Genomic DNA, 23,216 nt, shown 5'->3' with positions numbered 1-23,216 from the left:
TATGGCTTGGTTTAAGGCAGTACGAAGTGTAAGTTACATCATCCTACCTCCGTGTTTCCCTAATAGATACAGTAGTTTATCGTCTTTGAGGTTTATTTACTTAGCAATACGATTGTGGAAAAGCAAAAAAAGACAGTTGTGCGTTTCTAGGTGATTTTTCGAACGAAAACGCCAAGTCCTGCTTTTAACTGGGGCTTCAGGTGTATAACAAGCTATCATTTAGTACACAGAATGCTCTAAAAATTTCTTTGCGATTGTGCGAAAAGCTTTATGCATATATTTTAATTTTTTATTTACACAAGAATTAGGCAGGCGCTTGCAGCATGATATGCTACCCATTACATTTTGTATGAGAAACAAAGAAATCTGTTGCAAGTGGCAAAACAGAAAAGCTAACAGAACGCATTGCAATATGGCTAAACACGAGAAGTACCCGAAGCACAAGTTGTCCCAGTATAGAAGTAGCTTGAAATGTCACAAACGATAAAAGGCAGAGGATCACGAGAAATGATCAAAACTGATCAAAGTGATCAAAAGTGACAATTTTTATTCAACCACGTTTTATCGCACACATTATAGATACTAAAAATTAAATTTCACATGTGAGAACACGTGGTACACATTGCTGCTTCAGTATGAAAGTGTATAAAATACGATACATTCCCACAAACATTGTATTAACATAACAAACTTACATTTTTAGTATTCGTAAAATAGTAGGCGATATCACTTGGCTAAAAATTGTTTCTTGAGAGTAACAAGCGCACACTTTTGAAGAGCAGTAGTTGTCGATGAGCTGAACAGGTTCTTTACATTCATTGGTATCTAAACGAGCCCCTCAAATTTGGTCATCCGTCTCATCCTTGGTTCGAACTGTATGCAGCATTTTAAAAGAAGGTGTTCTAAGTTCTCATCTGCGTTGACACATTCACAGTAACGGTGTTAGCACTGCTGATAAGAATTGTTTTATGTAACTATTACTTGAATGGTGGGGGGGGGGTGAGGGAGGCAGACACTAAATAAACGTTTCTATATATATGTAAACAACATCTGCAGATGTTGTTTATATATATGTAAACAACATCTGCAGATATAAACAACATCTATCAACGGCAAAAGATGCCGCGAGCGAGTGGGGCTACACTAATCCAGGTACAACCAAATTAGGAAGGCCCACTGAGCTTCAACAAAACACTCCCTCGCCAGAACAGGAATTGGCCTCCCTCGTGCAGTATTCGGCCACCCCCCTCGCCCAAATGGGTCACTTCATTACCGAATGGCCCTCAGTTCCCATCAGCTGCGGTCAGACCTGTAACGCAGCAGAAGGTGCTAAGAATCTCTGGGTCCGGACAGGCCGCCAATGGAAACTGCCCCTTGCAACATTTAACACCCGTACCCTCTCAAGTGAGGCAAGCTTAGCAGGACTCTCTGAGGAAATATCAGACATTGTTTGAGATATCATCGGCCTTAGGGAGATTGGAAGAACTGGTGAGGCTTATACATTGCTCAATAATGGACATGTCCTCTGCTATAGATGTCTCCAAGATAAGAAGCAATACAAGGTAGGATTCCTAATCCCTGAGGACATAGCGGGCAACATTGACGAATTCTACAGCATTAATGAGAGGGTAGCTGTAGTCGTAATCAAACTTAATAAGACTACAACAAATATACAATAGAATTTATTGATAGAAAAGACAGAGAGGTCAACCTGAGCTAGTGCGCTCTAGTCTGCTACTCTGGACAGGGAAAGAGGGAAGGAAAAGAGGAAAGTACTGGGATGGATGATGATGATAAGAGAAGTGGTGAGGGGTTATGCGCACGAGACAGTTGGTTTGCTAGAGCCACTCGTCGAGCTTGGTGTCCTGCATAAACTTCGACAGCACTTTAGCTCCACACATTGAGTTTGGAGTGTCAGAGAATTTAATCAGAGGTATAGGTTAAAGTTAGTACAATCCTACGCTCCAACATACAATCAAGATGATGAGGAAGTAGATCAGTTTTATGAAGATGTTGAATTAGGGATGAGAAAAATGCAAACTCGGCATACAGTAGCAACGGGTGACTTCAATGCAAAAATGGGGAAAAGGCAGGCGGGCGAACAGACGATTAGCAACTACGGCGTCGATTCTAGGAAAGCTAGAGGTGAGATGCTGGTAGAATTCGCAGAAAGTAATGAGCATCGAATAATCAACACTTTTTCAGGAAGCATAGCAACAGAAAGTGGACATGGAAAAGCCCTAATGGTGAAACAAGAAATGAAATTCATACTTTCTGCCGATCCCAGCATAGTGCAGGATGTAGAAGTGATAGGCAGGGTAATGTGCAGTGATGATAGGTTAGTGAAGGCTAGGATTCACCTAAATTTGAAGAGAGAAAGAGCAGAATTGGACAAGGGAAAACAGGTCAACGTAGAGGCAGTAAGGGTAAAAGCAGAAAAATTCAAGGTGGTACTTGCAAACAAAGAGATGATGATGACAGAGCTAATAAATGAAACCCTTAAGTAGGCTGGCTTCAGAGGCACCAATTGAGCTGGGAGGCAAAGCACGAAGGCAACCACTAAGCAAGCTCTCCGAAGTAACAAATGACCTAATAAAGAAACGACGAAGAGTGAAAGTGTCCAACTCAAGAGATAATATCGAATTCGCGGAACTTTCAAAACTGATCAACAAGGCGTAAATAAGCGATATTCGAAACTATAACGTGAGAAAGACTGAGGAAGCCGTAAAACATTGACGCAGCCTGAAATCACTGAGAAAGAAACTTGGCATAGGACGAACCAAGATGTATGCACTGAAAGATAAGCAGGATAATATCGTCAGCAATCTCGAAGATATAGTAAACGACGCGGAAGAATTGTATACTGACCTGTACAATACCCAGAGGAGTCAGCATACCTCCATTAGAAACAATAATGAAGAGGATACAGAAACTCCTCCCATACCAAGCGCTGAGGTCAGAAGGGCCTTACAAGACATGAAACGATAAAGAGAGGCAGAAGAAGATGGAATAACAGTCGATTTAATCAAAGATGGAGGAGACATAACGCTTGGAAAACTGACGGCTCTTTATACGAAGTGTCTATCGACTGCAAGGTTCCCAGAAAACTGGAAGAATGCAAACATTATACTAATCCACAAAAAGGGAGACGTTAAAGAATTGAAAAATTTTAGACCCACTAGTTACTCCCAGCATTATATAAAATATTTACCAAAATGATCTCCAATAGAATAAGGGCAACACTGGACTTTAGTGAACCGAGGGAACAGGCTGGCTTCAGGAAGGGATACTTTACAATGGATCACATCCATGTAATTAATCAGCTTATCGAGAAATCCGCAGAGTGCAATAAGCCTCTCTATATGGCTTTCATAGATTACGAAAAGGCATTTGATTCAGTAGAGATACCAGCAGTCATAGAGGCATTACCTAATCAAGGAGCACAGAACGCTTACTTAAATACTTTGGAAAGTATCTATAGAGGTTCTACAGATACTTTATTTCTACACAGGAAAAGCAGGAAGATACCTATAAAAAAAGGGGTCAGACAGAGAGACACAATCTCTTCAATGCTATTCACTGCGTGCTTGAAAGAAATATTCAAGCTATTAAACTGGGAAGGCTTAGGAGTAAAGATCCACGGCGAATATCTCAGCAACCTTCTCTTTGCCGATGACGTTGTTCTGTCCAGCAACAATTCAGACGAGTTACAACAAATGATTGAGGGCCTTAACAGAGAGACTGTAAGAGCGGGATTGAAGATTAATATGCAAAAGACAAAGGTAATGATCAATAGCTGTGCAAAGGAACAAGAGTTCAGGATCGCCAGTCAGCGTCCAGAGTCTCTGAAGGAGTAGGTTTACCTAGGTCAATCGATCACAGGGAACCCTGATCATGCGAAGGAAATTTATAGAATAAAAATGGGTTGGATCGCATACAGCAGACATTGTCAGCTCCTGACTGGAAGCTTACCATTTTCATTGAATAAGAAGGTGTACAATCAGTGCATTTTACCGGTGCTGACATATGGGGCAGGGACTTGGAGATTGACAAAGAAGCTTGAGAACAAGTTAAGGACTGTGCACGGAGCGATGGAACGAAGATTGCTAGGCATTAAGTTAGGAGAGAGAAAGAGAGCAGTTTTAATAAGAGAGCAAACGGGTATAGACGATATTCTAATTGACATCAAGATAAAGAATGGAGCTGGGCAGGTCATGTAGTGCGCCGGTTAGATAACCGTTGGACTATGAGGGTTACTGAATGGGTACCAAGAGAAGGGAAACACAGTCGAGGATGGCGGAAGACTTGGTGGAGTGATGAAATTAGGAAATTCGTGGGCGCTAGTTGGAATCGGCTGGCGCAGGACAGGGGTGATTGGAAATAGCAGTTAGATGACTTCGTCCTGCAGTGGACATAAAACAGGCTGATGATGATGATGACGTATGTTAACTCTGTCGGTATATGGTATTCAATAAGGGGATCAAATTAATATCGGTCAAAAGTTTTAAAAGTCTGTCAAACCCGTTTCTTCTACCTTTATGCTCATATGTGTCTCTTAAAGTTGCAGCCTATTTCAGATCTTGCTATGGGAGTTGCGGTCGTCGTATTTTCTTGATGGGCTTTCAGATCTTCTACGTCACTTGCATATTTTTTAGGAATGTTCAACTGTCCCAGTATCCACTGAAAGACTAGTACGCTGGTACTCGTTCACTTTGTTAGGTTGTTTTAGCTTCTTGCGCGCTTGACGCGATTATAAGATTCTGCGTGCGAGTTTACTACAGGAAACGGTAATTTCTGCCTGTATACCCATTTTTGTGAACCAATTTGAACCCATTCTTGTACATCATGAAGTCAATGCTATAGACCGAACTGCGGACAGGATAGCCATCGGTTTGCCGTTTTCGATAATGTTGCACGTGACACTCTAATACCTTCTATATGGCAAACTCTGACGTAGAGGAATCGAGCAACTGGAGCCAACTGTGTAGGCATGAATGTGTCCAGAGTATCACATATACTGTGCCTGATACATTGCCATTTATTGGACGCGATTGTTATGTTCTGTATTAGCTTATTTTTGTTTTTGCATTCCCTAGTGGCTATAGCTTATTTTTGATGATTGCGGTAGCCGGTCCTTCGGTGGCCTATTTTCTCATCCTGCAGGATCTCATAAATGAAAAAACAGCAACGATGACGACGACAACGAAGTTTGCTGCGCTGCGACCAATAAGGCAACTCGTTTTTGTAATAAGCCCTCCACAAACAGTTTGTTATTTAGAATTACAAGTATCCATAGTGGATACGTGATGTCCATGTTGCAGTAATGATCAGTAAATATTACATCAATATATTCGTGGACAGCAGTGCGAATGATGAATTTGTCTCTCTTTACTTTGATGCTATTGGATGTTTGTCGTGCGGTAGCTAACCACAAATGAAAACACCATATCATACAATCTTTTCGCAACATTACTGCCGGACATTACAACATTACACTACTTCGGCTGAAAGTCAATACTCTGAGTGCTGTAGGCCAACCTCTGTGCTTATCTATAACATCCTTTCTCTTTCTGCCGAGGGGAGGAATGCTCCGCAAGGTAATATATTTCCGTGTATGGATAAGAGGCACCAGAAAAGCAGTCTCGTCGATTGCAATCGCGGAAGTTAGCGTGCTTCCTTTGAATAGGTTGTGTTTCGCTCGTATTGGTCGTGTTAGTTGCTCTCTCTGTCTCTCTCTCTCTCTCTCTCTCATTTTACCTCTTGTTCTTCCCTATTCTCTTCCTCAAGTTCAGCGTATCAGATTGGATATGCTTATCTGGTTAACCTCTCTGCCGTTTTGCCTCTATCTGAGGTAACAAATACGAGTATAAACCACAAAAAAATCCGCACGGCCATGCGAAGATTTTTGCGTGATTCGTTGCCAGAGATGCAGGTGTACTCATTTACGCCTCCGGTGCCATCAAGCAGGGCAAGAAGGTGCCAGTGAGCTCGTGCCTCACAGGTCTCAGAGGGCCAAGGATATGCCAAATTCTGTCATACAACTAGCCAACGAACCTTGTGATGCTTACCGTGTCTACACCGACGCTTAGTTCAAGAAATACGCCAACGCTTGTTGGTGAAAGTCCACCAGGTGGTGAAACTATCATGAAAAGGAAAATTGTCGTTCTTACCCGACCATAGCACGAAGCTGCTAAAGGAAACTTTTGCGGATTAGTCAAGGAGAAAGGTCCGGAATGGAAGAACAATAAAGAAAGGCGCGCCAACCAATGTCAACGTGAAAGACAAGGTCGACGTAGATGACATAATTTGTGCGTACTTAGGTGTATTTATGTGTTTTATTGACATTGGGTCACTAAAGGTGATGCGTTGAATTTTTGCTCTTCTTTATTTCATGTCAAGATCCAGCGTTCTTTTTTTAAAATCTTCCATTGTAACATACATTTCAACCATCAAATTAAATTGTTTTGTTTTACGAGCCAAAACCACAATATGATTATGAGGCCCGCCGTATTTGGTGGATCCAGAAAAACTTTGACCACCTTGGGTTCGTTAACGTGCACCCAATTAGTGCATGGTACACGGCTGTACTTGCATTCCGCCCCCTTTGAAATTGGGCTGCCGTGACCGGGATTTGATTCCGCGCTCTTGGGCTTAGCAGCGCAACGCGAAAGCCATTACAACACCACGGTAGATGCACGTCGACTTTTCATACGCGTTTTACATTTGCATTTTTTTAACATCGGAGCTGTTTAAGCATTCGTTCGGCCGTGGAGCGTTACCAGAAAACTAAACCCAGCTGTGCGCCGCCTCGCGTTGCCTAGCAACCACCTGCGAGAGCACCGAGCCACGTAACCTCCTCGCACCCACGCGCGTAGGGTCAACACCACCTAGACAATGATAGGGCGGAGTCGTGACGCCGCAGGCGAGTAAAGGCTCGGGCTGGCGCGGCGACACATCTCTCGCGTCGTCAACTCCTTGCGTACGAGCTGCTTCCATGGGAACACCGACGAAACTCCGGACGCCCGAAGAAGTCCGACTAAGGAGCGGCTTACCAGAAAGAGTACCGTAATTATGATAGTGATCTAAAGAAAGGAAAGACGCTCGATTCTGCAACCTGTGGGGGAGCATGGTGCAACGTCATCAGGGGAGAGGGAGTGGGAAGTGAAAGATGATAGAGAAAGAGGGAGGATGTAGCCACAAAAGGCAGGACTCCACTATTCGCGACAGGTGGCAGTCCTTAGTAATGTGGCCAGCGTTGTAGCGGGCGCTTACAGGGTGTCTATTCCAGTGGAATTTATTAACTCCACAGGCTTCGCAGCGCAGGGAGCCGGTAGGCGGGACACACGGGGAACAGCAGGTTGGTCTCTGTGGCCGCTGGAAGGCCGCGGAGTCCGTAAGTGTTGATTACTATGGAGCGTTCCTGCGCCAAGGATGGGCAGGCATAGGGAAGGTGCTCCAGAGTCTCGGGGTCCCCGCACCTGAGCGAGAAGCGATGCGTCGCCGCCGGGCTGATCCAGAATACCGCGCCGAAGCTGCGGCTGAGAAGAGACGACGCCGAGTCGAGGATCCCGAGTTTCAGTCCAGGAAACGCGAGAGTCGGCGCCTGAACGCTGGACGTCGTCGAGAAAGCGATTCCGGCCAGCGACTGCTCGAAAACTTCCATCAGCAAGCGCGCCATGGCACGGGGGGTGCGAACGGCCGATTACAGCACAAATTTCTGGCCATAGAATTTGGGCACAGCTGTCACGTCTGTGATCTACAAGGAAGCGCGGCGCGTGGCTCAGCGGGACTACGATCGACGAAGGAGAGCTGATTCTACCCATGGCGTTGAGGCCGCCGCCGACAAACTCTGTCACGGAGCCGAGTATCCCGAGTTTCGGGCCAGAGACAATGAACGCTGCCGACTGAATGCTCGGCGCCGCCAGGAATCGGTTCCGGGCCTGCGCGTCACCGTGAAATTCCAACGGCAAATCCGCAAATCCGCGGAAGGTGCGAACGACTGCTTTCAGCGCAAATTCCTCGGCATAGAGGTCGCGCACAGCTGCCGCGTTTGTGACCACCTCTGGTTCGACGCGAATCTGTCCACGGCGAGATCGGTGCGGAACTTTGAACAGAAGAGCTCTGCCTTGCAAGTGCTTCGCGAAGCCTTCCCCGCCGCCCCCGACCATGACAACGACCACGACGACGATCGGACGTCGAGAACGATGACCGGATCGACGATGTTGACGACTGGTACTGAAGCACTGTATATAATAAATTGTGATGCATGTAGTGTGGCTTGTGTGCGTGTGACATGCTGGGGCTTGTGTGGCTTACCGGCCTTGCTGTGTATGACCTCGCAAAAGCTGCGCGAAACTTAGGAAGCCTTGGCGACACTTAATATGAGCATAGTCAAGCCATGCATAACCTCGTAAGACTTAGCAAAACCTAGAAACTCTTGGTATGAGCATAGCCAAGCTATGCATAACATAGCAAAACTTAGCAAAACCCATAGCAGCACTTAGAGTGAACCTGACCAAGCCATGCATAACCTGGCGAAACTTAGCAAAACCTAGCAACACTTAGTATGAACCTACCCGAGCCATGGATAACCTCGCAAAACCTAGCAACACTTAGCAAAAGCCGGAACTATATAGCTCAGCTGTGACCCAGCGTTGCGCCGCTAGTGCAAAGTGCCCACATTTTTTCTGCGCATGTACGTAGACCTCGTTTTCGTTCGCGTCGACTTTGGTTGATACTCCTTTCTTTTTTCCCCCCCCATATAGACTCACAGAGACACTGTCCTTGAAACGGCAGACTCGTGCGGATTCACGCAATCGGGCAAGGCGCGCTTCCCGAGCGTCGACGCTGTCCTTGGTGCGGCGAACAGGTGCGGCGTCGTCCCGTTTCCGCTCTTCCACATTGACTGCCTTGACAAGGGGATTCATCTCATGGCGTGAAATAAAATTCTATAGGATTATTCTAATGTAGAAGCTTGTTTTTCCGGGCTAAAATATAATCTCTGGTAAATTAATAATATCTTGACCTCCCATAATATTTGCCCAGATGTTCGTTTCATCCTGAAACCAGTGACACAAAAGACACATCGAGCTTTATCTGGACCGTCATTGTGGTGTACAGCGGCGCGGGGCTGCTCAAAGAGCGCCACTACCCTGATCGGCAGCTTTGCTATCGAGGCACCCTACGGCGGCCCGCTATTGTGACGCCATCTATCTTGCACTCTTAGAAAGACAGCTGTTGCATCCGACATTATAGCGCACGTATTCTTATATTTTTGTACTTTCATTTCGATTTTCATTAAGTGTTTTCATTTGTGTCTATTTTTCGCCCTTTGTCTTATCGAGACCCATCATTTGATACCCTTTTATGATTCTTACGATACTAGAAACAAACAAAATTGTCCCTTTTGTGAAGAACTTACAAGATAGGTAACCAGATTCCGGTTACACCAAACCTGCATGAGGCCAGCAAAAAAAGGTTTTGTCTTCAAAAACAGCCCTAGGTCTGGGATAAACCCCGGGAACAACGCCTTTCCGGAGTGGTTCTTCTACCGATTAGGCTAACTGGCAGATTGCAGAGCGAGACCAAAAAGTCGACAAGTCGAAGCGGAGGCACACTGAATATGACAAGGCAGTTTCTTGAAAAGCCGTGGTTCCCTTTGTAGCTTAGTAATACTCTGTCTCCCTTCTTTATATTCCCATTCTTTCCTTCCTATCTGGTTTCCTTCCTATCGCAGGCTATCTGGCGGAATAGAGACACGTGTGTTAGTGCCCCTTCAATCGACCTGTTAGATAAGGAGACGGCTTTTTTGGATGGATAAGATTTGGATAAGGTGGCGCCACTGTGCATGGTTTATATAGGTGTACTTCCTGAAAATCAAGTTGTTGAAGTTAGCGCATTGTGTTGTCGTCTCCCTTACGTCCTTGTTCCTGGCGCTAAATATGCTTTCAATTTACCAACACGCCCAACAAATGGCAATGCTACAATTTATTTCTAGTACATCGGGCTCTTTTCTGTGTTCATCGTTAAATCCATGTTCAGTGGCTTCCCTCCTCATCTACGCCAATTGCCAAGCTCGGTCACTTTCCTTCTACATTCGCTGCAAACATTTGCCCAACGAAGTCCTGCGGTTGTTTGGTGGCCTTCCTCCTTCCGTTGGCCATGGCATCAGAGTCCTAAAGATAATGAGAAGTGAGTGGCAAAGGCAAGCGAGAGTGGTGAAAGGTTTGCTGAGAGTGACTCTGGGCGCTCCAGGGAAACAACAGGGTGCCTGCAGGAAGTGGACCGACTTCCTGGCGATCATCAGTAGCGGCACGGAATTTCTGTGGCAGAGGACCTTACCCGGCCTGCGTGACAGCATCCCTAAGAAGAAACCTGCCGGACCTTGTGGCGTCAGGACCTTCGGCGAGGTTAGTCTTCCAGACTACGTTGAAGGTGTTCTTGAACTTGGCCCCAAGTTCGCCGTAGAACCAAGGTTGAGCGCACCGGAACTTCTGAGCATTGTGCGAAGGATTTCAAAGTGCGCCCCACAAGGTGAAGTGAATCGATGTATCTCTGAAGGGGTCGATGTGGTTTCGCGCAACAAACCGATGGTCTCACGTGTACCGGTTAAGCGCGCAACTTCGTTTTTGAGGCAAAATGGTCTGTGTGTTTTGCCAGCGGACAAGGAAGGTGGCTTTGTTGTCCTCAAGGAAGGTGATTTTAATGCGAAAGCCTGCTCTGCGATTGCCTCTGTGTTCGACCAGTGTAGTAATGTGTCTCTCCGAAAAATCAAGCTAGAAGCGAAGCGTCTTTGTAAGAAGGCAGACCTTAGTCACTTGGTTCGTGAAATTGACAACGCAAAGTCTGGTTGCCTTCAAATTATGTTTAGTGCGAAGACGCACAAACCCGATTACCCATTAAGGGTAATAGTTTCAGAAACAGGTTCTTGGCAGAAAAAGTTCGCTCTTTTCTTGCAAGATAAGCTGCGAATTCTTAATATTGACGACCCATTTTTGGTTAGGGGCTCTGCAGAAATCGTAGATTTCCTGAAAGGAAATTCTGACAAAAGCTTATCAGCTTGCTCCTTTGACATAAAGGACTTGTACTACTCCTTGCCTCAAAAGAAACTAATTACTTGTGTAGAAGAGTGCATAGACGAGTATGGCGTGGTACCGTTCCAAAATTCAGCCGGTTTGTCCGTTCAAGGCTTTTTAGACATGCTTAGTTGCTACCTTCAGTCTACATATGCAGCATGGAACGACGACATATTCATTCAAAAGCAAGGGGTTTGCATCGGTTCATGTTTGGCGCCCATACTAAGTGACATCTTTCTAGCTCACCATAACAGAATCCTGTCCCGTACCTTGTCGGAGCACAGGGTGGTTAAAGTTGTCAGATACGTTGACGACTATCTCGTTCTTTTTGAACCTGACGCACGTTTTACGGTAGGCAAGCTTTACGAAGTATTTTCTGCAGGCCTTAGCCCACTTACTCTCACGATTGAAGAGCCCTCCAATAACGTGCTGCGCTTCCTAAACATTCAGCTCGAGTTCATGGAACGGCACACGTGTTGGGAGTATAAACCTAGAGCTAATAAGCCCCTGTTATCATATAGGTCAGCCCACTCGAAGCTTGTCAAGAGGAGCATTGCCAACTTATGCTTTGGAAATGCTCTAAAGAAGTCTTGCCACCACAAGATCTATACGAGCCTTATGGATCAATCGGGAAGGCTATCAGCAGCAGGGTTTCCGGAATCAGTGCAAGTTTCGGTCGTCGAGGGGCTGCTAAAAAGGTGCAAGTCGGATAGCACAATTCAGGACACGGCAAATCAAGGGACGGAACGTAGAAGGAAGGTAGCGGTAGCGCCCTACCTGCATAGAACGGCACATAAACTTAAGAAAATGGCTAGCCGGGTGGACACAAAAGTGGTCTTTTCCGCACCAGAAAAGCTGGCAAAAATATGTCGATTGACAGACCCGTACCGTAAGCCAGCTGCCGGGTGCTCTACGAATCATCGGAAAGCGCCAGTGGGATGCGCAGAAAGTGTTGTATATGAGCTTCCGCTGTCCTGTGGGAAGAAATACATCGGACAGACAGGGAGATGTCTTAATGACCGATTACGGGAACATTGCCAAACTGTGAAAAATAAGCAAAACGGTCATCTGTCAACCCACTGTCAAGAATGCGGCTGTGCGCCGGTCTATGAATCCTGTCGGGTTCTTGCAAAGCACGAAGATAAAGACGTGCGAGAGATCATTGAAGCGCAGGCTATCTGGCGGAATAGAGACACGTGTGTTAGTGCCCCTTCAATCGACCTGTTAGATAAGGAGACGGCTTTTTTGGATGGATAAGATTTGGATAAGGTGGCGCCACTGTGCATGGTTTATATAGGTGTACTTCCTGAAAATCAAGTTGTTGAAGTTAGCGCATTGTGTTGTCGTCTCCCTTACGTCCTTGTTTGCTGGCGCTAAATATGCTTTCCTTCCTCCTGCGTAAAGTAGCCAACCGACACTTTTCTGGTTAACATTCCTGCCTTTTTTTTTCTTTCTATCTCTTTCTCTCTCTCTCTCCTGCGGCTCTAAGCCGGATGATATCTTTTTTTTCTGGGGGGGGGGGGAGTGAGGGGGAGGTAGGTAAGGAATTATAGGGAGGTCAACCAAGGGCGCATCCGGTTTGCTTCCCTAAGCAGGGGGAATGGGGTTAACAGATGAAAACACAGGTAGGAGAGGGAGGGGAGGAAGCATTCGCAGTGCGAACGCGTGGGACTGCCCATCACGTCTACAGTCGGTGATTGAGGCCAGTCCATCTCATAAACTGTAGTAGTAGCTGCTTTACTTTGTAAGCCTGCGACATGTGTGGCCATGTTGCAAGCATCATTGTCTCTGAAAGCCGTGCATATAGCAGCCTGACACACTTCTTTGAATTAATTCAAGAGACCGTCGATATCTTTGCTTACTTCACGAAGGCTTCGTTCCCTGCAGTTCTGTCAGAAGTCTGAATACGTGTCTTACCTTTTAGAGGTTTGTCGGGTATCTTTGGTGAGCGGGTCGTCCATGGGAGTGAAAAGCTCACCAGTGCTGCCATTACGAAGAAGGGCAGAGGAAAAGCCCAGGCCTAAAGACGAAACAAAGAAACGCCACTCGTGGATACGCATCGAAATGAATTGTAATATAATAATAGGAGAAAGAAATGCGTGGCTTGAAACTCAAGAGACACTTACTCCAATATTCTAGAACGTTCCTCCACCGAGCCCTCCACCTCGACTCGAGAAAGTTGACGGCGGCGCCCACTGCGCTTCACTGACACTCCATAGCAGTTATTGAGAAGCGTAGCGTCGTCTTTCAGTCGACGGGTGGCGCTGTGCTCAACTGCTCGTAACGGGGGTGCGGCTTCGTGTGGAGGATCGTCAGAGAATACCGGGGCTAGTTCCGGTAAGCATCGGCGCAAATATATTTTTGTTACTTACGTCAATTAGCACCCCGCCGATGCCAGACCCGATCATAGATCCTGCGCCCCACATGAATTCCATTGTAGACTGGAAAGACAGGATGTGTTGCACATTTATTGCGGTTGACACAAACTTATATTCTGAAACAATAGCGGCACATTAGATATGATGGTTTATTTAGTAAATGTTCACAAATCATGTTGAAAGACCAGTGCAGACGGTCAACTGTGAATCGTAGGTTGTGGGATTTAAGTTCAACAACTATCAATGCACACTACGACATGTTGATCTCGCAACTCTTGAAATATATCGCTTTAAGCTTTCTTTTTTGTTCAGGTACATTATTCGCAAAATAGCGGCCGCAGCAGCGTCGTGGCCATGAAATTTTATCGCTGAGATTACAGTCGCGTGTTTGGCTCTCGCTAGCGGAGATTGTATTCCGGCCTTCAGAAGTAAAAAGAATGTTTTGAGGTTTCGGGCAAGGGTAGTTGAATGACTATGGTGCTAAAGACCACCAAAATTATGGCGTTTAATTGCGGTGTTTTTCGTAGCTGAGTACCCTCGATAACATCTTAACTTTAGCTAAGTAGCACGTGTCCTGTGAAAGAATTCTGAATACAATCAAAGAAATAATGCGGAACTAAACGTAACGAGGATAAAACACTGCATCAACTCGAAATCGGACGCCCTTGGCTTATAGAATTCATACCATACCAGATACGCGCGTGTGGTGTACTCCTGTAGAATGTGTTACATCGGCCTGACGCAATACTCGTGAATGACCGAGCCAGAGAACGTGCTTTTATCCTAAACGGAGTGTCATCTGGGCACCTGGCTAAGCACCACCGCAGCTGCCAGTGCAACGTCGAGATACACAGCATCGTGATAGTAGCCAAAAATTGGGACCAAGCAATTAGAAAGATTATTGACGCTCTCATCTATACATGCGAGAACACTTTGAATATTAGCAGTAGTGGGATAACACTCTCGTACACGTATTGTGTATGTTTTTTGCTCCTTAATAATAATCATTGTCGATTTTGCGTATACGCTTCCTTTATTTAACACTCTGTGCTCTCTACTTTCTCCGACAGGAACGCTATGCCACTCTGATAAGGACATGCCGTTCGTAGCCTGAAACTACCGGAGGAGGATATCTTAGGCTATAAGAGTGGCAAGATAGGCTTGTGAGTAAGTCGTCATCCAATTTGTTGTAGTACAGGGTCAATCAGAGGGACATCGAAGGAACACTAAACAGTTCATAGTGCTAAAGTTAGGGCTGTATGTTGTCTCATGTGCCTTCGATGTCGGTTTTGTTGTTTTGCCTGCACTAGAACAAATTAGAAGTTGTTAGGCTAGATGGTGATTGCTTTAAGTGAAACGAGACAACTACAATGAAGGAGACAGTTATAAGAGTATAAGGTTTCTTCGATTCTGTTGACGGCCTATTATGAAAATAATTTCTAGTGGCTCATTAAAAATTATCGAGTTCTTCACGACTGAGGTGTAAGAAGTAGAGCCATTTTACAAAAGGGCCATTTTAAAATTGGTTCCCCTAAAAAGAAGCAGTGAAATATATCTCATTTACTCGCAGAATGCTCACACGTTTTTTCGCGGCAAATTGATGCTTTGTTAGAGGATGCGATAATTACACGGCAGAAATCTTCCGATAGAACAACTAAAAAAAGGAGAAAAATGTGGCAGTAAGCACTCACGGCAGCCAGCGTAAATCCAAACAAAGTAATACCGATAAACAGCACATACCTTTGTAACATGAGCACAGTCTCTACACAAGCAGGAACTGCAAATTCCATTTATTTCCAGACACTAGCGGTGCCTATAATTTTTAAACGAATAAATAATGTTACTCGTACTGATGTATTGAGAGTCAGCGTCAACAGTAACATCGGAAGAAGCAAACGACTGTCGCTGGAGCAAATTTCGAGAGTGTCATGATTACTCGAGAGAAAAAAAAATTCACAGCCAATGTACTGGTGCGAGCATTATGCGAAAATATGTGTGTAGATGCGGTAAAAGTAAACAAGTTTAGGCAAGAGCCCACCTACAATTATGAGTCCCGTGTGCACCGGAAACTCCGCAGTGACAACAGAGTACGCCGAAACGATGTACACGGTAGAAAAGAAGCCACCAACGATGGCGAGTACTAGACAGAGGCCAAGGAAAACTTTGCCGCCGGGTGACCAGTACATAAGCCTGCAAGAGACATGCATTGAATATTAGAGGCTTTAGAAATGGAAGAACTGAGTGCATAAGGCAGATTCAGGGAGGCGAGGAGTGACAAAGTTGTCATCGTAACATTGACAAGTTAGTGATCAGCGAACAAGCTAAGCCTCAGCTCAGAGTCAATGGTTTGGCAAGGGGCTTGTCTTCGTCAGTGCAACAGCTTTCTTGGAAGGGTGCGGCAAAACCGAAGCAGCCGCCACTGAACGCGAGGCCCTCATGGAACGAATTCCGGCGTCCAAGTGGCGAACTTCGTCCGATGGCGACCGCTCTACGTCCGGCGTCAAAAATCGGGACGCACCCTGCCGACTTGGAGGGGACATATATTTTCGTCTACCGCCGGAAGCGTTCAGCTCGCGGCGACATGCTCGAGCCAATCATAAGCAAGCACTTCCGGCCGCTTCATCATGGTATTCATGGCGGCGGTGAACCCATGATCATCGCTTGTGGGATCCTGCTCGTAATCTTTTGTTTTTGTAGCGCCGCAACATTTCCCGTGTGTGGTAACATGCAAGAAGTGTACGACCAGCCAGTGCATTCGCAAAGGAAGTCATTGAAAGCCGCACGCGTACAATTCTATAATAGACTGATAGCCGTGGTGCAAAAAGGATCAGTGCTGTGGGACTGATGCAGGTCCGACTACAAAGACCAGCGTAAGATGACGGCATGGGAAGAGGTGGTCGCCGAGTGTGGACATGAGCCGGACGGACCCTAGCACACGACACCTTAACATATCCTAGACTGTCTACCGGTGTGTGAGAGCGGTCCGCACTTTGAAGGTGTTCTCTGTCTGCACTAGCAACTGTATCCGCATAGACACAACGTTGGCAGAGCTAAGCTGTTTTCTGCGCTTTCTGTAGGCTGCGAATAGCCAGGCGTAAAAATAGAAGAAATAACTGCGGAAGAATTTTCAAACACTAAGTTATGGCGTTATTAAGTGTCACAACATGCTAGACTTTACTGTCGGTTACACTTAAGAAACAGTAATCCCCTGCGTTACGGCTGGCCACATTGATAGCGGCTCGGCGGCGTTTGCCGCTGGATCGCCGCATGAGTGGCGGTGAAGCGAATACGTGGCTCCATGAGGGTCGGGCTTAAACCAGCTGATGCACTCATGAAGACAAGTTCATTTGTCAAAATACTGACTCCGGGCTCAGCAATATCTCGTTCGTCCAACATTCATTCATTCATTCATTTAATTTCCTTCGTCAAAAAGGAGGTCCTACATTGACCGTTGCAAGTCTTCATCTCCCAGTAACCCGTCTTTCTTCACTCACATGTTATGTACTACGTTTGTTGCAATAAACATGGCTAAAAAGGGAATAGAAACCTTCACCCGAATTTTTAATTAAACATAATGGTTTATTTTGCAATAATCTTCATAATAATAGTGAATGAAACTAGCAAGAAAACAAGAAATATTTACCAGCGGCCTTAGCCGCAACAATCCCCTCGGCATGATGTATTAAGGCCTACCAAACCGGGATGGTCTCCCCTCAGGCCCTCCGCATTCTCCAAAGCGTCAATAGTATCTCTCCGCATTCTATCACTTGGTTTCCCGCTCACTTGAGGTCGACTGAGGGCTCTCCTTCTAACGCTAACGAGGGCGCGCACGAGGCCGCGCGATGACTCACTGACCGCGCCGCCTCCGCAGTATCCCTGCCCCGCGGGGAACCCTTGCTCACGTTCCGTGAGGTTACCACGCATCCGTTTACCACACATCCACACACACCAAGTATCCCGCCTTGTGCAGGGCGCGGGCGGTGACCCATCGACTTTTACAAGCCCGTGAGTATCCTAACCTTGGGGTTCCTCATGCAATATACTCTGAAAGGTATCCCAGTGCGGACTGCCCTGCCTGAGGACTAACGGCAACATTGGATCATGTGCTGCGGGAGGGCAAAGCCATCGGCTCCTCCTCCAGCGAGGTTAGGTGGGCTGCGCTCTTGGGCAGTCCCGAACTCAACGACCAAACCCTCGCCGTCCAGAGTGGCCGCGATCGGGCCGTCAAGCTCGGCTTGGCGGTCCCTACGTGGGACTAGCCGAGTGGCGCGGGGTCTCCCCTGTGTCTTGTCTGGACCTATTAAAGTTATTTCACTCACTCACTCATGATGTATGCGGTGCTCTGTCATTTGAGCAAAAGCGATGGTTGTCCCCAGGCACACTTCATTGGGAACATCGTATGTACATACGTATGTAGGTGTAACGTAGGTGTCTGTGGGTGCACACGTCTATATATATATATATATCAAGGAATATATGTTCCTTATCAAGACATGAAATATGCTATATTTTCCATTACTTTGAACACATTTATAAAAAATTACATGTAGATGATGTCACAATACGGCTTCTTCAAAGGACTTATTCCTAGCGACGGATATTAGATGCATGACTAATATCAGTATTCTGTTAGCTATTATATGCACACAAATTACTATTTCAGATTATTCACAATAGGGCACAAATTGCAATGACGGAATCGTTCCACGATCATAAATTGCTGTCAACTTATAGAAATTCCTGTACTATTTTTGAGATGTCCACGCCCGAAATGTACCCCAAAATACACTGGCATTCCAGTTCACAACTTTCTAAAAGCTTTCTTTGAGCAGTGTGACTAGGGGCAGTGTGAGAAAGATTGAGGTTTCACTGTAAGAACTGAAACACGAATACACCAGGTGTTTCAGCGAACACTTTCAAACATTTTTAAAGGTTGCGTGTTGCAGATAGCACAATCCTAATTCATGAGCGGGTCTACTCGAGGAGGCGGACATTACTTGCACAAGAAATTGAAATGCATAATGGCTGATTAAAAAACAACTAATTATCCTTTTAACTAATTACTTTATGGCCCATACAGCAATTTACAAATTATAGCCGTGGAGTTCGCAAGGAGGATGCACTTGGAACGAATTCTCAGGATGACAACAGTTTCGACATATAATTTCCCGAAATCTGCGGAGAAATGCGTAGGAGATCCAGTTACTTTATTAACAAAACGGCGTTCATGCATTCAAGCACAAAAGTAACTGGAACGCCTATGCATTTCTCCGCAAAGTGCGGGAAATAATACTTCGAAACTGGTGTCATTCTGAGAATTCATTCCAAGTGCATCGGCCTTGCGAACTCTACGGCTAGAATTTGTAAATTGCAATGTGGGCCATAAGGTCATTAGTTAAAAATTATTTAACAATTTTTTGTTAATTATTCAATTATGCATTTCAATTTTATGTGCAAAAATGCTGTATTATTAACTACAAAGCGCTTAATTTGAGAACATTGCAAACACACGCATATATTTGCGCATATGAGCAGGGGTATAGAGGTTGCGTTTATATATATATTTATAGATCTGTTATTGCAGCTTTTCGTAGACGGCTAACTCCCACATTTTGTACGTGTCTTCGTAATACGTACAGTTTGCGTCTTCAATAAAACATTGTTAGATGAAACTTTGTGAGTACAAGCGCTCATTCAGACAGCGTGTATAGTTTTCCTCGCAGAAATACAGATGTTTGCATAACAAAAATACGGAATTCTGTCTGTTTCGTGCAAAACAGCGTAGCCATTGTATTATTACAGTGAAATGTCCGTAAGAATTAAAACGGGAGCATTTCCGTATATTAACGGCATCTTTTGCCGTATTTTTAAAGACACGACATGCTTTCCATATTTTTACCTGCAATTCCTCTGTATAATGACGGAACTCCTCCGTATAGTGACGGACATTTTTACAGTGCTTTCGCTTCACTACGATATGTAAGAAACTGAAATAAGAAATGGCGAAATTTCCCAATTTATGACAATTAATGCTTGTAGCGCAGCTCAGGACGAGCAAAAAAGGAAGGAGGTAGGGGTAATCAAAGGGAGCGGAAAACAGGGTGAGCGCCAACTTCCAATTGATGGTTTATTTCGTGACCCAAGACTACTTATACATTCGCAAACCATGTGACATCAAGAGAAAACAAAGAAAACCATGCAACAAAACCGATAGTGACCAAGTGGCAACATATTTAGACAGCCTGTGGCTGCAGTCGGAGATACGCCAATTCATTGCTTGATAATGATAATGAGGGTGAGCTTACACATGCATGGCCCAGACCAATGATAGCCTTTGCTTCGATGATTTTTCTTGTGAGCTGATTACGACTGCAAAACGCAGTCGCAGCACTGCAAAACGCAGCACTGCAAAACGTGTGGTTGCGAACCTGTCTTAGAGGAATGCGTCATTCTTGGTCGCAGTCGTAATCACCTCACAAGAGAAATCATCGAAGGAAAGGCTATCATTGGTATGGGCCATGCATGTGTAAGCTCACCCTCATTATCATTATCAAGCAATGAATTGGCGTATCTCCGACTGCAGCCACAGGCTGTCTAAATATGTTGCCACTTGGTCACTATCGGTTTTGTTGCTTGGTTTTCTTTGTTTTCTCTTGATGTCACATGGTTTGCGAATGTATAAGTAGTCTTGGGTCACGAAATAAACCATCAGTTGGAAGTTAGCGCTCACCCTGTTTTCCGCTCCCTTTGATTACCCCTACCTCCTTCCTTTTTTGCTCGTCCTGAGCTGCGCTACAAGCCTAAAACAGTCATGACATACCAACTCGCCCAAACTGCCACGCTTTTTCCCAATTTAATCCAATACGATTATTCAATAAAGATGACTTTTGTTACAAAACTGAATGTTGAATTTTTTCTCGCTTCTAAACAAACTGAAATATAAAGATTTTGTACAGTTCGTTGGGAATAAAATGCGGCTTACTTAAGTTGTTCGATGCACGCCTGTAGTGCCACTCGCAACGTGCATTTGAGAGTGGCGTTGCAGGCGAGCAGTTTGCAGCTGAGAAACACCGGTTTCCAGCTGTCTGACGCATTAACGGCACAAGAGAAGAACACTTCAGGAGATGCACGCAGAGGGCTGTGTTCGCTGAAGGAGAGTAATGCGATACTGAAGCAACGCGCATCGTTTTAAAGGGATGCAAACATGGCGAGCCTCGTTAAGTAATCAATTAAGTTGCCTGAATTGAGGCTCCCAATCGGTATACATAGGTTGCCTAAAAGCGAGGCATTCTTAATGAATGACAGAAAATTATTGGGTCGAAGTTTTCTGCCCCGTTTGTTAGCTGAGAAACTGGTGCCTTTGCCGCGGTCGTTGTGACCGCGAGTCTGCAGCAGGAAGAATCATTCTTTCTCGCTCGCATCGGTCCTTCTTTCTCGAGGCTCCAATAAATTCGCTTAATTTTAATATTCGAAGAGAAACGAATAGTTGATCATTTCAAGTGCTGAAATTGCGAATCGAATATTCATTGGACAGCAACGACTATTGGAGTCTTATTTCTGTCGTATTTTTCATCATATTTGATACATATTTGAATACTTATTCGCACCTCTCTAGTGAGAAACGCATAATGAACCCCAGAACACTAGTCTTTTCGTGCAAGGTGAGTTGGTTACGGTCAATAGGATACATATTAACTCAATACTTATTAAGATATATTATGCACTTGTGTAATAGTATACAAATAATTAGACGTAATTAGGCAAATCGACGTGATAGGCGCTGCACCAACTGGTTTAATCACAGGTAAAAATCTGATACATATGCAAGAAAACGCGCGTGCACTAATTATCTAAGTTCCCGTTATTTCGCACTACTGGTATTCGTGCCTCATTTCTTAAAACTGCCAATGACTAACTTTTTAGCATGTCACTATACTTCTGTCCGGCATCTCTATACTGTTACGTTGCAGACGTCACGTATAAAGATGTACTTATAATATTTACAAGACAGACAACAATGCATAAAGAAGATGGCTGTCAAGACCGATTTCACCTCTACACGTCAAATCGTCTCCTGACTCGCGCCGGTCTTGGTTGCACCGTGACAATATACTATGATGGGGCTCACACATGCATGCGATCCGATGTGCGGGTTAGGTATATATTAATATATCACGCCTCTGTGCATGGTCATTGACATGACGTCGAGTTTGACCTACGCATATTTTCATATACAATAGTGGTATCGCATTGACAACCCCAAAGGTGGAGTTGAATAAGGGAACTTACGAACAAACTTTGGCGTAAGAAAAATCATACGAAAAGAGCGTATTCTAGGGCACTACAACGTAAAACTATTCCAATATGTTTTTATTCCAATCTCCTGACGTCATATTTGCCTAACCGCCGACGCAAGCATCGGGCGGTGACCCGCAGGGTTGTCTGAACAGACCAATCAAACGCTCTCCACCTTTATAGGAGGTCACTTTTCCTTGCTTTAAAAACGAATAACGTTGCCTACACGCAGCGGCTTGTCTTATCCTAATTGGCTTACAAGAGGCGAGGAGCACGCTCAAGTGGAGAAGCAATCGCTGGGGCCGAGCCAGTGCACTGAAAATCAATAACCAGATGAAGAGGACGGTGCCGGCGTCGGCGATCGGTCCTCTTTCCGTTACTTAGCTTGCGGTGGCTGGTCAAAAACTGCGACGGCATGCAAGGGAAGTTTAAGAATGCGGTTAAAACGAATCCTCAGCAAAGAGTTGGCAGAACGAGGTTGTAAACGTGTCGAAAATTCTCGAAAGCATTACACGGCCTCGCAACAAGGTTTATTGTACGCAAATAACCCCATGCTCTCCGGCAGGTGTGAGTAGCCAGTGCCTGAGTGATCGGCTGCAGCCATCTTTTGTTCCTTTCGGAATGGGGCAGCCTGTGGCTATTCAGAAGAAAATTTAGTTTTGTTCGGCGTATAAATGCATCTTTAACGCGTACACGTCACTTTGACGTGGTGAGTTCTCGCGGTTTTGTGACGTTACTTGACAGGCAGGTGAAGTGGGTGCAGCCCGAAAACTTTTGACCAATAGCCGAGGGCTAATGCCGAAAAGGCGTTGAATCATAAATAACTATTTTTCTTTTGTTCTTTCCAATCATGCATAATCAGTCTGTTCACATCATATCAGATGGGGAGCTATCGCGGTCTTCGTGACGCCGCGTGATAGACAGGCGAAGTGGGGGTGGTCCAAAAATGTTTTTCACCAATCTTGGCCGACTGATTGCAGAATTGGAATAGAAAATTTGAAATGTCTTTACGTTGCAGCACCACAAAAAGCTAAAACTGTTCGTAAGGTCAGCAAGCTTGCAATACCAAGCTCCAGCAGGCGACAGCCAGAATTGTCTTATGGTTGGCTATGGAGTCGCTTTTTCTAAATCCCAGAATAACATCAGTCCTGGATGAAAGGACATCACTCACGTCTTTCAGTCGCTTCATGCGATTTTCTTTCAGTGTTTTTCTCCTCCCACTTAAGAAACTCTTCATAGGCGTTTGTGAATCAAGGCCAAGAACGTTATTCCAGCCGGCGACGGCCTTACGCTGCTCCGCGCCTGCTGCGCAGTAGTCAAGTCGACACGATGGGGTGGCCACAGTGGCCTGGTATCGCGAAGTGAACAATGTGAAGCATGCACGACGCTCAGCACGGTCACTAAAGCATGTGTCGTATCAGCTAGATCATCATTTGCGCTGCTCGAAGTATGCTGTCTTGTTTGCTCT

At 45.3% G+C, this 23,216-nt stretch overlaps 1 protein-coding gene across 2 annotated transcripts in view; it reads right to left on the bottom strand.

Moving 5' to 3' along the window:
• The window catches only part of LOC126521226 (MFS-type transporter SLC18B1-like), a 44,640-nt gene that overhangs the window by 6,068 nt on the left and 15,356 nt on the right, over window positions 1–23,216 (bottom strand). For both annotated transcript variants that reach the window (XM_055065833.2, XM_050169855.3), the window contains exons 4-6: window positions 15,496–15,643; window positions 13,448–13,516; window positions 12,993–13,095 (exon numbers count right to left, since the gene is read on the bottom strand). In XM_055065833.2, the coding sequence (XP_054921808.1) occupies window positions 12,993–13,095; window positions 13,448–13,516; window positions 15,496–15,643 (320 nt within the window). The remainder of the gene's footprint in view (window positions 1–12,992; window positions 13,096–13,447; window positions 13,517–15,495; window positions 15,644–23,216) is intronic.

This window comes from Dermacentor andersoni, chromosome 6 (genome assembly GCF_023375885.2).
Source record: "Dermacentor andersoni chromosome 6, qqDerAnde1_hic_scaffold, whole genome shotgun sequence".
Taxonomy (NCBI): Eukaryota; Metazoa; Arthropoda; class Arachnida; order Ixodida; family Ixodidae; genus Dermacentor; species Dermacentor andersoni.
This window is presented reverse-complemented; position numbering and strand designations above follow the sequence as displayed.